The sequence below is a fragment of the Poromitra crassiceps genome (genome assembly GCF_964638095.1).
Source record: "Poromitra crassiceps genome assembly, chromosome: 28".
NCBI lineage: Eukaryota > Metazoa > Chordata > Actinopteri > Beryciformes > Melamphaidae > Poromitra > Poromitra crassiceps.
The window spans coordinates 19469892-19485630 of NC_139651.1; the positions used below are offsets into that span (position 1 = coordinate 19469892).

The 15739-nt window shown below is 43.9% G+C and overlaps 1 protein-coding gene across 1 annotated transcript in view; it reads left to right on the forward strand.

Annotated features, from left to right (window-relative positions):
• Positions 1 to 295: 295 nt before the first annotated feature.
• Positions 296 to 15739, forward strand: part of ano5b (anoctamin 5b) — a gene marked incomplete at both ends in the record, with an annotated part of 38005 nt that continues 22561 nt past the window's right edge. Inside the window, 3 exons of the mRNA XM_083662057.1 lie at positions 296 to 371; positions 9894 to 9938; positions 15303 to 15367. Coding sequence (XP_083518183.1) covers positions 296 to 371; positions 9894 to 9938; positions 15303 to 15367 — 186 coding nt within the window. The remainder of the gene's footprint in view (positions 372 to 9893; positions 9939 to 15302; positions 15368 to 15739) is intronic.

The window sequence follows — 15739 nt, forward strand, 5'->3', positions numbered from 1 at the left end:
CAGCTGCCTGCCTGAGGGAGATATGTGGCGGGCACAGTTTGTTACTTACAGCTGGCTAGGGATCGGTTAGGATAGCGGTTATATTCCTCATGTAAAACAGAAAAAAGATGCTTCTACCATTCATCAGAATCACGCTCATTGGTCGCAGTGTGTGACTGATCTCCCATCAGCAGCCACTGCCAGCGCTTCTCTGTATGCTGGAGTCTTCGTCAACCCGCATCCTCCTCCTCCTCACCTCCTGGCTCCTTCCCTACTTTTCCTGAGGAGGTGAGGTGACGGCTCTGTGTCGGCCAGCATGAAACGAATAACGGGACAGGCGAGGGATGAAACTTTAATCGAGCTGAAGAGCGCAACGGATTCCCAGACTGGAGGTAGGCTAATTAAATAATCATCTAGTTAGCTATGTAGCCTATACGGGTCGTCGTGGTCGTTTTTTCGTGCTATATCAAACTCTTCATTTGGTCACAGAACTGTTTAGCCAGTAGATATTGAAACTGTAACTGCCCACCACACCCAAACAAAACAACTAGGCTATGCTAATCCTAAAACAACACACAAACAACTCATTATTGCCCATGTGTAAATATTAGGGTATCACATAGGCCTAATAGATTACAAATAACATCTTGTACTAAAAGGTCACTAAGTCCCTATACAAGTAGGTCAATGGGAATTTGACTTTGAAAAGCCTCTTCCCCGCCTCTAACTTATGCATATTGCTTCATCAAATTGGCAGCTATTCAAACTGAAACCGTCCTAGTGGGAGAATGGAGGAGGCTACTGACACTCATCCATGTCAAAGGTCAAGAAGACTATAGGCAAACTGGCTGTCTGTCTGATATATCAAAGTAGGCTACAGTATCTCTGAGCTGAGGAATACAATAGCCTACATACTCATGAGTCAAATGTGTATCAACTGCTATTGATTAATTAACTAAGTGCAAAGCATTAAAGCAAGATACATTGCACAGCAATGGGTCATCATGGGTGAAGCATTGATCTGTATGAGTAAACAAATTAACATGGTTTCCCCTGTCTGAGAGACAAGCATGTGAATCACATGTCATATGTTATAGCCATGCAGACACATCTTGCTAAATGTTGATCTGTTTTCAGTCTGTGGCTTCAGGCCACTCTCTCCATCATAAAAGATGAATAAAAGATTTATCAATGATTTATAGCAGAATGCTGTGCTCTGTTAAGACCAACCAAGCTATGCCATCAATAATCAATAGCTAATATTGGAGTAGATTGTGAGGATGATATTGGCGTTTTTTCCCCAATATTTTATTTTAAATTTTTCTAAATAGTACACAAACAAAACACACAAACAGGCTCGGACAGAGAGAAAAAACAAACAAAAACATGATCAACATTCAATATTACAATATTGTGGTGCTACAAGCCGCTTAAGGTGCTTATGAACTTAAAGAGATATTGTCCAAAGGATCCCACGCAAGGGGTCACGAGCAACCAGCCGGGCGAGTCACCTGTCACCCTTAACCTCATGAAGGTAGGCCAGGAACGAGTCCCAGATGGCCGAGAATTTTTTGAGTGAGTTGGTCCTCAGGATCCTAAGTCTCTCCATCCGTATAACCGAGGTCATGTCCGTCAACCACATTTGAAAAGGAGGTGAAGAGGGGGACTTCCATTCCTTCAGGATGAGTCTCTTGGCAACAGTTGTCCCCTGCGTCAGAGACTGCTGCACAGCTGTAGGGAAGTCCAGAGAGGACTCCGAGCAGCCGAAGATGGCGAGCTCTGCCTCCGGCTGAAGGGTTATTTCGTAGGCCTTAGAGTACCAGTCAAACACTTTCGCCCAGAACCCCGTCAGCGACGGGCAGAACCAAAAAGCATGAGATAGTGTGCCCTGCCGTCTCAGCCCTCTGACAAGGATAGTGTAACTCTTATGCAAAATAGTTGCCATGACAGGAAAAGTAGAGTTTGCGTTAAATTCTGCTGAATAGTTTGTATTTTATTTATATAATATGATGGTTTCCAGTAGCCAGAAAATACATAGAAGGGTTTGTCCTGCTCCCTAATATGAGATGTCTCACAGATGTTCAGTTTCATGCAGAGTGCATGAAATGGTGGGGATGGAAAAGGTGAATATAATTCAGTTTTACATGTATTTATTTACATGCTAGTAGTCCATCCCCAGGGATGCGTGGACACCACACAGACTTGCCAAAAATAAAGTTGGGAAAATGGCAGAATCGGCATCATCAGGCCCCGCCTATAATGTCCAATGCCCATGTGCAGATGGATTGGCCAACCGGTTGAGGAGATAAATGGATGATGACAGACGGACAGAGTTTTCCTCATTAGGATTTAGATCATTATTGTTGCTTAGCGTTTCAAATACGCTTGTTACACATTTCAGTTCAGTTGCTGGTTGACCAAGTCATAGGCACAGTGAGAATTGAAACAAAGCTGTAGTGTATGAGACTGGAATACAAACTTCTCCAAACTAAAGATAACAACATGTGGAGGCTATAACTGAAATGCAGAATAAATGCACTTCTGCATCTGATAACTCATTTACTACTTTATACCATGATAAAAAATAAATACATAATAAAATCAGAACAAAACAAAATAGGATGTAGCTCTGCAGAAAATGTCCTAGTACTTTTTTGTAGTTTTTGTAAAAATGTTTAACAGTATATCAGCTCCACTCAAATCACAGGTGGAGTCACGACCACAATAATGACAATCAGTTGAGCACTGTTTTGTTATATTTTGGAAAAAAATCATGCTTGTTAAAACTCAAAGCGACATATTTGAAAGGTCTGGTCCCCAGGACAAGAACAGTGAACAGTTACTGTTCACACAAGAGGCACTGCCCTCTATCTTCCCAAAAGCGCTAATTTTGCGTTTGCGCTCGTTTAACGCCGTGCGCAATGCAAATTGGGGGCGGACACAAGCGCATGCCTGTGATAATCGTACTGGGCATTGGCTGCCCCATGACAAAGCAGGCGTTTCAGCGCTAAAATGTGGTGATAGATGGCGTTATCCTATCATCAGCAGCGCGCAATTACTTTGTGCTAAGAGCTTTGAAAAGGACCGCTTACAAACCAGGACGCACCAACAAAAAAAGAGTGGATAGCAACTATACAGGAAATATATGAGAGGGAAAAGCTGACCTTCTATCTAAGATTGAGAAAGGATAAATTTGATAGGTTCTGGTCCAAATGGTTTGGGCGCATATGAGTATTGGAGGAGCTTCTACTCTCATTTAGCCTCGTCTATGCTCGTTTGGCCCATGTGTATTGTCACACCGACTGTATATTATACACGTGTATGTCTCACTCCCCTTTTTTCTCTATTTTTCGTTCTCTACTTCTCTCTCTCTCTGAAGCTGATTGGAACAAGTAACTGAACAACATAACTTAATACAAAGCTAACTATTAAAAAACTAAGAATTGATCTGTAACACCCATCATGATGACCTGAATGTTTGTTGTTTTTTGTTTTTTATTTTATTTCTGTGTGTTTGGATTTGTAAAACTGTCACTCATGTGGAGAAATGTTGGAATGTGATGCAAACACTCTGTTCTAAAACAAAAGTTACCAAAAAAAAAAAAAAAATTACCTCTTACGCACAAATACCTCTCTGCGCTGGGCGCTCTGCGCGGAGATTACGGCTGCACTCCCAGCGCAGAGAGGTATTTGCGGAGTGGAAAGTGGAATTCCTTTTGGATATGTCATCAAGCACAGCCTTGCCACGCCAAGACATCAAATTATGCTGCTAAAATTGGGTATTAGCAGATAATTCAGTGAGGCAATCAACTATAACTCACTGAGAAACTTTTATCACATCGCAAAGAGGGAAATTAATTGAGAAAACTTGTTGGACAGGACATAGGCTATTTACCTTCATAACCCGGAGGGTCGTTGGCACCACAGATGATCTGTCAATAAGCTCTCTCTGTCCTCGCACGAGTGAGTACACTCTATTATGCATGGAGAGAATTACAGCATATTGCATTCCTCGCGCAAACAGCCATTGCAAGACGGGAAGCTGATTGGTTTTGATTGACGTAATGCCCAGCCTTGCCTGGCCACGCCTGTGAATAATTCTGGTAGTTAAGACCGCCCAAATCCCATTTGCGCAGGCATTTTGGGGCGCAGATGACTTTTGGCAGAATTGGCACGGCTAATTTGCGCTTGCGACAGGTGCCGTGAACGTTTCCACATGCCCGCCGAGAATTGCATCCCCAACATATTTCGGGGCTGTTTTAACTTAGAAATCAGGGAGGTCACGTCTACCAGACAATTATATCACTTTGAAACAGTTACATTTCTGTATACATCATTACAAGTATGCTCCCGTAAGGTGGGGATGCTTTTTTTTGCTGCTCGGCGGGAGAGCAAAACTTGGCAGAACACCTGGCGGACGGCACAAGGCGGAATGCTATCTTCCGTGCCTTAAGGCACGCGCAAACAGTGTGCAAAGCGCTATTAGGGGATAGCGCCTGTCGGAAGATAGAGCCCCTTGTCTTTTCCTCTCAGCGCCTACTCTGGCGCCTTGAACCCGCCCACAACTGCCATTGACTTCATGCCTCACGACTTCACGGCTTCAGCATCACGCTTGGAAATTCAGCGTCAATCCTGAGTGATCGCTTCAGCGTGGCGTGAGCGTGGCTTCAGCACGGCTTCAGCGTGTGAACGGCTTCGCCTGTTAACAAGGACCCCTAAATGAAACTTGTGGGGACAGTGTAGGTACAGCTTGTGGGGACAGTGTAGGTACAGCTTGTGGGGACAGTGTAGGTACAGCTTGTGGGGACAGTGGAGGTACAGCTTCGGTTGAGCGTTGCTTCGGCGTCCTGTGTGAAAGCCTGGTCTTAATGGATAATCAAGTATATCACAATTACAAACCTCTCAAACCCTCTTCTTAAGCATCATCAGTATGTGTTGACAACATATAGGCTACTGTAAATGCATTTATGAACTTATGAGCAATCAATACACAGAGTAATGTAGTTTCATGATCTCTGCAGCAAATATGATCTGGATATTGATTGTGTCCAGCTCTGTGGGGAAGTAAAGAGAGGCGTGGGAACGCTTTGCAGGGTTTCTGCTTACCTTTGGAAAAAACAGAAAAACACGGAAAAACTCCAATCTGGGAATGTCATTTTTCATATTACAGTGGCAGCGATCTTCAGTTGATGCTCCCAGCCGAAGGCCTTTTAGCTGTCAGCTGGCTGCAAAATATTACACTTTGTTCCACCATGAGGGACATTGCTTTAGATAAACTAATGATATCTATACTGTTTAGTGTTTATTAAAGGAAAATTAAGTTTATTTTACACCCGGACCTTATTTCCAGCTTAAAATATGATGTTTTACTCACCCAGATAACCTTGGTTTCATTCTGATCGCCATAGAAGATATTCAGGTCCGAACTGGCCAAAACAATATGATATTGGATATGAGTTGAGAATCGGCGAGACAAAATAGTTGCTCCCCACCAACTGCGCCCGACTGCGGATGACAGGGGATGACAGGGGATGACGAGAAACGCGTCAAGCTGAGCACCCATTGGTTCAACACAGGTGCGTCACAAACCCACAGTGAAGTGTAGAAACTTCAATTTTATAGAGGCAAAGTGGAACGTCACTTCCTGCTTTAGCACTGTACCAGAGATTTTCATCCGCCATTTATTTTCTCATAGACATTTCGTAAAATGCTTATAAAATAGTTTTACTTCGTCAAACCAAATGGTTCAGCTAACGCTATAATCAGGAGAGACCATAGAACATTTTACTCGGACCAAAACTTTAAAAAACAACATTGAAAAAATATTTTCTTTAAACCCGGATTCTTTCTACATTTTGGTCCCAGTGAAATGTTATGCGATCTCTCCTGTTTCTAAATATATCTGTACCGTTTAGTAAAACTATTTTTCTACGCATTTTACGAAATGTCTATGGGAAAATAAATGGCGGATGAAAATCTCTGGTACAGTGCTGAAGCAGGAAGTAGGCGGTCACTTTGCCTCTCTATATCTATTCCAAGCTGTCATTCCATATTTTACATAAATACCACCTGTAATGCCCCCAAAAAATATATAGTTATAAAAATAAGTAATCTGAAGGGCTGGGTCATTTAAGCAGTGAGTGTGGGTGGCGCTAATGCATCTTTTAATTTGTTTACAAACCGCTGTTAAACAAAACTGTAGAAGAAGAAAAGCAACAGTCTAGATTTATATCAAAGAGCGTGGAAGGAAAGAGACGACACTCCGGCCATTTTTGGAAACAGAATGCGCCTCGCAGTGATCAGCTGCGGTAGCGCTGGCCCCTATAATCAGCCTCTCTAAACAGTAACTCAACGGGAGTTGAACCTCGGGTCCTTTTCATTAGGTATTTATCTTGAAAAAACTAAACAAAGAAAACGAAAAATTTTGCTTAGTTTCCACAATATGGTTGTTGTTTTACATCCCTGCACTACACCACTTCAATCAAGATTTGCAGTACGCCCGGAAAAGATGTGAATCCCCAAAGTTTAGAGTGTTCTCCCGTTGAGTTACTGTTTAGAGAGGCTGATTATAGGGGCCAGCGCTACCGCAGCTGACCACTGCGAGCCTGTGCGAGGTTCTTTTGGCGCTGTCACGCTTCCAAAAATAAAAAATGGCGGAGGCTGCTGGGCTCTGATGTTGCAATGGGGCAATATGGAGCTGTCATTTCTTTCCATAAAAGTTCTTTGTTTATATGGGGAAAAAAATAAACAAAATAATTCTATGCAAAGTTCTTACAGTGTTCATAAAATAATGCAAACATACCTGTAAAAACACGAATGTGGATGGTGATGACAGACATTTATATACAGCTCCTTGCCCCTGCACAACAGAATAGGAATAGATTCAACACACTGAAGCAGTCGCCATGTTGCACAGTTGTGCAATACTTCGTTAGAACGACAGGGCATGACCATAGATGGGCATGACAGCCAGCAGCTAACCACTGCACAAGCTAACAGGGCATGACAGCCAGCAGCTAACCACTGCACAAGCTAACAGGGCATGACACCCAGCAGCTAACCACTGCACAAGCTAACAGGGCATGACAGCCAGCAGCTAACCACTGCACAAGCTAACAGGGCATGACACCCAGCAGCTAACCACTGCACAAGCTAACAGGGCATGACACCCAGCAGCTAACCACTGCACAAGCTAACAGGGCATGACAGCCAGCAGCTAACCACTGCACAAGCGAACAGGGCATGACACCCAGCAGCTAACCACTGCATAAGCTAACACACTTCACTAGATCAAAACAACAGAATTGACGGTGGAACTGCAACTTACAGACAGTCACGTAGCGTGACCAGACTAGTCATGTCACTTCCTGTACACTTTGATTTGAGTGAAGTTAGCTTTATAACTTAGCATCTGACAAAAGCCACGGAGCTGTTTCAGTAGCTTACGTACCACAGGTGAAGACGTCACGACTTCCGGTTTGCTATGTTTACCACCATCCACCACAAGCCACAAGAGGGCGCTCAAACCTTGCATAGATGAACAAAATGTAAAACCAAAGAAAATAATAAATCTGCAAGACAGCACAATAACTTGCTTGCCAGATAAAAAATAAGAACGAATTTTGTCAAACTTCAACAAACTATAATAACCCTGTTACACAGAGATAGATAAAATATTGTGGGACGCATTTGCGCAGACTCAGGAAATGGACAATGATTTTCAATTGGAGCAAGTGGTGGACACTTATTTTTTCATTGTAAATAACTGAATTTTGAAAACTATTAGATTACAGTAGGTGATGGTGAACAGACCATTTGCCTGGAACTACTTAGCTAGTTATCACAAATTAATGGACACCCTGCAGCCAATCAGAAATGCGTATTCACCCAGACCATGGTATAATAACATATTCAGTACAATTCTTGTAGGCTACTGTTCATTGAAGAGTAGCCTTCAAAGTAAACATGTCCTGATCCTGTTACAGCCTTACAACATGTCCCCTCTCTCTCTTCGAGGGAAAATAAACCTCCCAGCATTCAGGCTGATGCAAAGTGAGTTGACTGAACTTAATCAAATATCAATTAGTCTTGGGCTGTTTGTAATTCCTGTCTTTAGCGTGCTCATCAGTGAGCGTTGTTAATAAAGACATGTGTGTGTTTGGCTCTAGCTTGATGGACTGTGCTCTCACATCAGCAGCTTTGTTAAGGCTGTTATCAGGGGAAACCTTCAGGCACATGCAGGAAGCAGGAAACAAGATGAAGGGACCCTTCCTCACCTCTCTGAGTGTATTACCTCGTTAACAGCTGCCCACTCACTGATTTATAGACAATCATTCTGCTCCACTAACAAGATGTATTTTTTGGTAATTATATTATTATGGACAATATTGTCTTTTCCCACCTAACATCTAAATTGATTCATTTTTCAAAGCCCAATTATTGTCTTTTGTTGTATTTATGTTGAAATTTGGAGATTGTTGACTAGAAGTGATTATTTTTCCCATGAAGCTTTTGGCGTTTCCTGCACTAAATGCCAAACTAACTGCGTTCTGTGAGGGACAGTCAGGCACTATTTAGGACACTGTTCATTCATGGCGAATCGGAACATTTATTAGTGCATTAAATATGAAATAGTTATTTATTTAAGCGATGTGCTTCCATATAAGGTGATTTTACTCTGCCGCCTTAGCCGGTGAAGTCATCTTCCCCTCAGTCTTGAGGCAGAGCCAAAGCGTTGCTATGGAAACTGGAGCAGTGATTGTATTAGCCCTTTGATAGGGGCATGGTAAAGTGAAACAGGGAAAGCATGCAGAATGTGGCTCAGGCCAGATTTGGTCTCATTGAGGTAGATGAGCGCTGGGATTGTTTTGACTCGTTTCTGTGCTGTCAGATCATTCTGCTCTAAGTTTAGAACCCAGTCTGTTTCCATAATGCCTCCCTCTTACCTCGTGGCCTTTGGGTGTGCGGACATAAAACATCTAAATGAAGGAAAAACAATTCTGAAGGCCATAAAATCTGGGTTCATGTAAGCTGTTTATGGAAACAGCTGTGGCTGTAAGAAAAAATGTTTTTGTCATTTACGGTATAGGATCATATTTTATATTGATTACTCTCTGCTGCCTTCTCAAATGAATCATGTCACAACAGACAACCAGGCTAAAGGTTGCATATTAATATCAAGGGATCAAACTGAAGCTGCTTTCTTCACCATACTCTGCTCGGCTATATACTCTATATATATATATATATATATATATATATATATATATATATATATATATATATATATATATATATATATATATATGTATATATATATATATATACTCTATGCTGTATATATATACTCTATGCTATATACTCTATGCTGACCAATATTCCCAGAAAAAGATAGTTTCCCCCAACTTTCTGAAGTTGAAGATTGGCCGCATGCTTATTTAATGTGTGTTTCTTGAAGATAAAGCACTTCCTCTCTACCCTGCACATGACCTCTTGTTTTGTGGTATTCTTAGTGGCCTTTGTCGAGGAACAGCTGCTGCCCTCTGGGCCTATATCCTGATGATAACAAGGGCAATTTGTTTTCCTCTTTTTTATATATATTTTATTTTCAATTGTAACAATACATGAACAAAACAAACAAACAAGCTCAGACACAGGAAAGGAAAAGAAAGAAAAGCATCCATATAATATCAACAGTTATTACAATGTGCTGCTACCATCCATATGTGCTTGTAAGAGATGTTGTGCATGAGGTCCCACGCAAGGGGGTCCAAGAGGAACTAAAAAAATATACTGAATTATCTCCCGTGTCTGTCTGTCTGTCTGTCTGTCTGTCTGTCTGTCTGTCTGTCTGTCTGTCATCTTTCTGTCTGTCTGTCTGTCTGTCTGTCTGTCTGTCTGTTTATTCTGTAAAGATGGTCCTGTTGTGCTGACATCATTCAGGATTATCCTGCACTCAGGTACGGGCAGATCAAAGGCTTTGTGTAACGCCTGTCTGTCCGTCCTCTCATAATCCTCCTCTCCTCTCCTCCCCTCCTCTCCTCTCCTCTCCTCTCCTCTCCTCCCCTCCTCTCCTCTCCTCTCCTCTTCTCCCCTCCTCTCCCCTCCTCTCCTCTCCTCCCCTCCCCTCTCCTCTCCTCTCCTCTCCTCCCCTCTTCTCCTCTCCTCTTCTCCCCTCCTCTCCTCTCCTCTCTTCTCCTCCCCTCCTCTCCTCTCCTCACCTCTCCTCCCCTCTCCTCTCATCCCCTCCTCTCCTCTCCTATCCCCTCTCTTCTCCCCTCCCCTCCTCTCCTCTCCTCTCCTCCCCTCTCCTCTCCCCTCCTCTCCTCTCCCCTCCTCTCCTCTCCTCTCCCCTCCCCTCCTCTCCCCTCCTCTCCTCTCCTCTCCCCTCCTCTCCTCTCCTCTCCTCTCCTCTCCTCTCCTCTCCTCTCCTCCCATCCTCTCCTCTCCCCTCCCCTCCCCTCCCCTCCTCTCCTCTCCTCTCCTCTCCTCAGTAGTTGATACCATACTTGTGTTGTCGCTCTGCGGTGTGGTTCATTCTCCTCTGCCTTCCGGTTTCTGCTAATCAGACCCAGGCTTGTGTTTACCTGCTGTCTCCTCTGTCTGTCTGTCTGTCTGTCTGTCTGTCTGTCTGTCTTCCTCTGATTAAGTCCTCAGAGCCTCTCCAAGCTGCTCACCCTCCTTGTACTCCCTCTCACCCTCCTTGTCTGCAGGGCTTGAGTATCATATCCATATACAGTAGATGTCATACACATGATAATGTGTGAAACATGTGTGCACAGCTAAGTCATCTGTGCTTTGAGCATATCAAGTGTTAAGTAAGTGCTAAGAGAGCAATGTTCAGTAGCAGCTGATCTAAGGCAGCGATCCTCAAACTTTTTCATATCAAAAAGGTGTATCTTTAGTCCCCATTTGAGCCCCGGATCCCCAAGATTTTGTGTCTCAAATGCAAATCTGAGCATATTTTTTTATTGATAGATAATTATGCTTTTGTCCAGAACTCCATAACTGTATTGTAGGTCGAGAGATAACAGTGAAACAGTCATTCTTTAGTTCTCTAATTGTGTCAACTTCTGGTTTTGTAAATGAAATAATGGTGAAGTTGAACACTTATTTAATCATTTTGCTGGGGGACCCCCTGGAACTCCCTCAAGGACCTCTGGGTGGTCCGTGGACCCCACGTTGAGGACCTGATCTAGGGCATGAGTTCCTCAACCGTGCAGGTTAGCAGTGGCACTTTAAACTGGAGCACGTTAGAGCCGGCTGACACAGATTCACACTGAGTTGGTTCATTCTGCTGATGGGCAGATGATGTCCACAAGAGAAGACGTCAGCTGGAGTCAATAGACCAGAGTAATGTTGGGGGAGTTTGGTTGGAAGGTATGTTATGTTTGAAAACACGTATGTGCGAGAGCTTTATTTTTAGAATATCTTAGTTGAGCTCATGTGTGCGTTGGAAAAAAAACATGGTTGCCTTGGTAATTTCATGTGAATGAATAAAGGTGTGTTTTTTCCCCTCAAAAATATTTTTATTGGGTTTTACACAAATATATAGGACATAGTTAGTTAGTTAGTTACTTTATTGACACAATATTAAAATATTGGGGTCCAAACAATTAAAATCAAAATAATCAATAAATTACAAGATAGAAATACTCCATCATCAATCAATACAACAATTAAATCACAAATACAATATATTACAACATAAACATTACAATACAGACACCGACATCAGTCAGCCAGAACTTGTTGGTGCTCCAACACTGCTAGGCAAGCCTGTAACATGTTCAACTTTCCTCTGACTAAATATTGAGCTCAGCTGGGTAGAGTCATGCCCATCACTTGTAACAATCTCCTGTGTGCGAAGACACACAGGTATGTGTTCCTCATTCTTTAGTGGCATTAGCTCAGGAGGTAGAGCGGGTCGGCCAATGATGCAAGGGTTGGCGGTTCGATCCCCGCTCCCTCCCAGCTGCTGTTGTTGTGTCCTTGGGCAAGACACCTAACCCTCCTTGCCTCGTATGATTGGTATGAATGATGGTGGTCGGAGGGGCCGATGAGCGCCGATGTGTGGCTGCCACGCTTTCGAACCACCGGTACGAATCGTGTGAACGAATAATGATTCTGTGAAGCGCTTTGAGCACTTGGAAAGGCGCTATATAAATCCAATCATTATTATTATTATTATTCTGCATGCCAGTCCTACAGCAGCACATACGTTGTTCAGGTGGTGTACGTACGGCTCCATCTCCCTGTGACATGGGAAGTTGTGTGTGTGTGTGTGTGTGTGTGCGTGCGTGCGTGCGTGTGTGTGTGTGTGTGTGCGCGCGTGCGTGCGTGCGTTATGAATGCACTTGTTTGTGCTGAATGAAGAGTTATGCCATGTGTGCACCAACAATAAGCACATGGGTGTCTCTCTCCCCCAGCTTTCTGTCTGCACTGTAGAGTCTGCTTTATTCTTTTGTGCCGAATTCTCCCTGAGGCGCTAAACTGTCTGTGTGAACCTTTTCTCCAGTGACCACAGGCTCTGTGTTAGAAATCCATAGCCTCTATTATAATCTAACACAGTGCTGGTGCTGTTGCCGGGCCTCTGCTTGTGTTTGCTCAGGCCGGGCAGCCCCGTGATAACTGACTGTGTTGGACTCAGGCCAAAAATATGAGACAACAAAAGAAGAAGAAACACAGACCCAAAGCTGTAGAAGAAGAACGACAGAGCCAAGCTGTGCATCATGAGTCATGTGTCATCATGGAGGCTTCTCACTGACTCACTGGGAAACATCCCACCGTGTCTTTTGTCCTTCATATACCTCAGGGATTCTCATGCTCTAACTGTAACACATTCCTCTGTGGTGTCTCGGCCTATCAGAGAGCTCACACATGAACACACTACACTCTCTCATTGGCTCACCCTCCTGTCTGTCACATCATGGCCCATGCTGGTCATCACTGGGTGGGTTGAGGATGCGGCTGAAGGAGGCTGTGGATCATGCCTCCTGTGTGTGTGTTAGGTGTGGGGGGAAAAATCGATAAACCATAGTATCGCGATATTTTGCCTGACGATATTGTATCGATATTTGGACGCCAAGTATCGATATCTTTTTTATTTATTTTATTTTTTTGCAGGCCATGCCATGCCAGGACACCGGGCATTTGCCCGAAGCGCCTGATGGTGCAGTCCGCACCTGCAGTGGCGTATTGAGTCCAGAGAAGCTTAATAATGTAGCCTACGTGTGGGGCCAAAACAAAACAAAACAAAAAAACACTGCATGTTTTACTTCTGGTGAGGTGAAGGAAAACGTAGGAAAAGGAGTTAGACAATATATTGAAATATTGCAATATTCAATATATCGCAATACTAGCATATCGCAATATCGCAATACTATCGTATCGTGACTCAAGTATCGTTTTAGTATCGTATCGGGGGCATCTGGTGATTCCACCCCTAGTGCGCGTGTGTGTGTGTTTATACTGACGAGGGAGCTAGGACCCCTGGGACGCAGCCTCCCCCCCGGCCTCTGACCCCGCCCTCTGACCCGCCCCCCCCCCTGACTGACAGCTGCACGCTCAGCCAGCCTCCCCCACAGGAAGTGTTGCTTTCCAGCATGGGGGAGTGATGAGGGCTGCTACATGAGCACATTCCCCCTGCCTGCCTGCCTGCCTGCCTGCCAGGGTCCCTCACACTGGGAGAGAGGCTGCTGGAATGCTGTGTGTCTTTTGTGTTACAGGATGTGTGTGTGTGTGTGTGTGTGTGTGTGTGTGTGTGTGTGTGTGTGTGTGTGTGTGTGTGTGTGTGTGTGTGTGTGTGTGTGTTGGGGGGGGGGGGGTTAATTGAGAGTATGTGTGTGTGAGCATCCCTCTCTCTCTCTGTGCCTCTCTCTCTCTCTCCCCCAGCTCTCTCTCCCTCCCCCAGATTTCCAGCTTGCCAGCAGGACAAGAGTCTCACTCTTTTGAAGTCGTTAAGAGAGAGAGTTTTTATGTGGTCCTTGTTGAGCTGAGTGTCCACGTCTGAGACGTGTCTGTGGGGGTCAGTTTGATAGACCAGCTGATGTAAGATCACTCTCTGGAGTTAAGACACAACATTGCATGAAAAACTCTGCTGCAAAGAGGCAGAACATTCTAATGGACGCAGTCTCTCATAAAAGTCCAAACAGAATCACTCAACACATGAAGTTATTTCAGGGGGCGGCTGTGGCTCAGGAGGTAGAGCGGGTTGTCCACTAATCAGAACAAGGTCGGTGGTTTGATCCCCAGCTCCTCCAGTCGGCATGTTGAAGTGTCCTCGGGCGAGATACTGAAGCCCACATAGCTCTGGATGGTTGTGCCAGCAGCACCCTGCATGGTAGCTTGTGCCAGCAGCACTCTGCGTGGTAGCTTGTGCCAGCAGCACTCTGCGTGGTAGCTTGGTGTGTGGGTGTGACTGTGTGTAGGCATGTGTTGTAAAGAGCTTTGAGTGGTAGAAAAGCGATATATAAAAACAGTCCATTTGACCATTCTGTTATTGAAGCTGAGCTGCACGGCACATTCAAGTCTTTGTGTTGACTTGTGCCGGATTTTGAAATGTGGACTTCAAACACCTGTCTTGTGACTGGACTTATGATCAAACCTCTCTGCACAGTGTAGAAGATGTTTAAATTGGCCAGCATAGTCACGCTCATGTATCGGTGGTATTTCATTGCTTATCTTTAAGCTAGGGATGCACAATATATCGGCAATCATAACGGTATCGGCCGATGTTAGTCATTTTTTAACATATCGGTATCGGTCCGATGTTGCAATGTTAATATCGGTTATCGGTATCAGCCAAATTCTTCACATTGAGATGAAATAATGCAGTAAATCTATGATTTATGGGCTTTTACAAATGTTTTTGAAATAAAGAAATGTATAACTTTTTCAAATTCAGTGTTTACATGTGTTTTTCAGTATGTACAAAATTTTATTATCATAGAAATGTGTTTTTATACAGATCATATCGACATCGGTAAATATCGGTTATCGGCCATAACAGCAATCTTAATATCGGTTATCAACATCGGGCAAAATTTTCATATCGGTGCATCCCTAGTTTAAGCCCTCACTCTTTCTTGTTTGCTGCTATTTATCTCTATTTCATTATGACTATTGTTATTATTCTTATTTTAAATGCAGTTGCACATCAAATCAAATCAGCCCAACAGTCCCACACAGCTCTTTGGCTTGTATTTGTCTGTCTGTGTGTATGTCTGTTTACTGTCTGCTCTTAGTTACAAATTGCCTTTGTGGATTCATACAGTTATATTGAATTGAATTGAATTGAATTAGTGTTTCGTTTGTATCGACAGATGAGAACAATGGGAATGGCCTCAACTCACCCGACAGAGAGGATTCACTGCCTGGACTTACAGAGGTATAGTAAGTCCCATGGCCTGATTTGACCCGCTCTCTGGCAACACACACACACATGCACGCACACACACACACACACACACACACACACACACACACACACACACACACACACACACACACACACACAAACACACACACACACACACACACACACACACACTTCTTCTTGATCCCCTATAAGCTAAAATCAGTCTTCTTACATAACAGCTTATGAACAGCAGTTGAAGGAATAGTTCGGCCAAAAGTGAAAATTCTGTCTACTCACCCTCCTGCCAAATGACACACAGGTGAAAACACACCAGACGCGTGTCGGACGCTGAAGCAACGCCTGGCGGAGGCACAGGTGACGTGATGTGACGTGAGCGGCCGC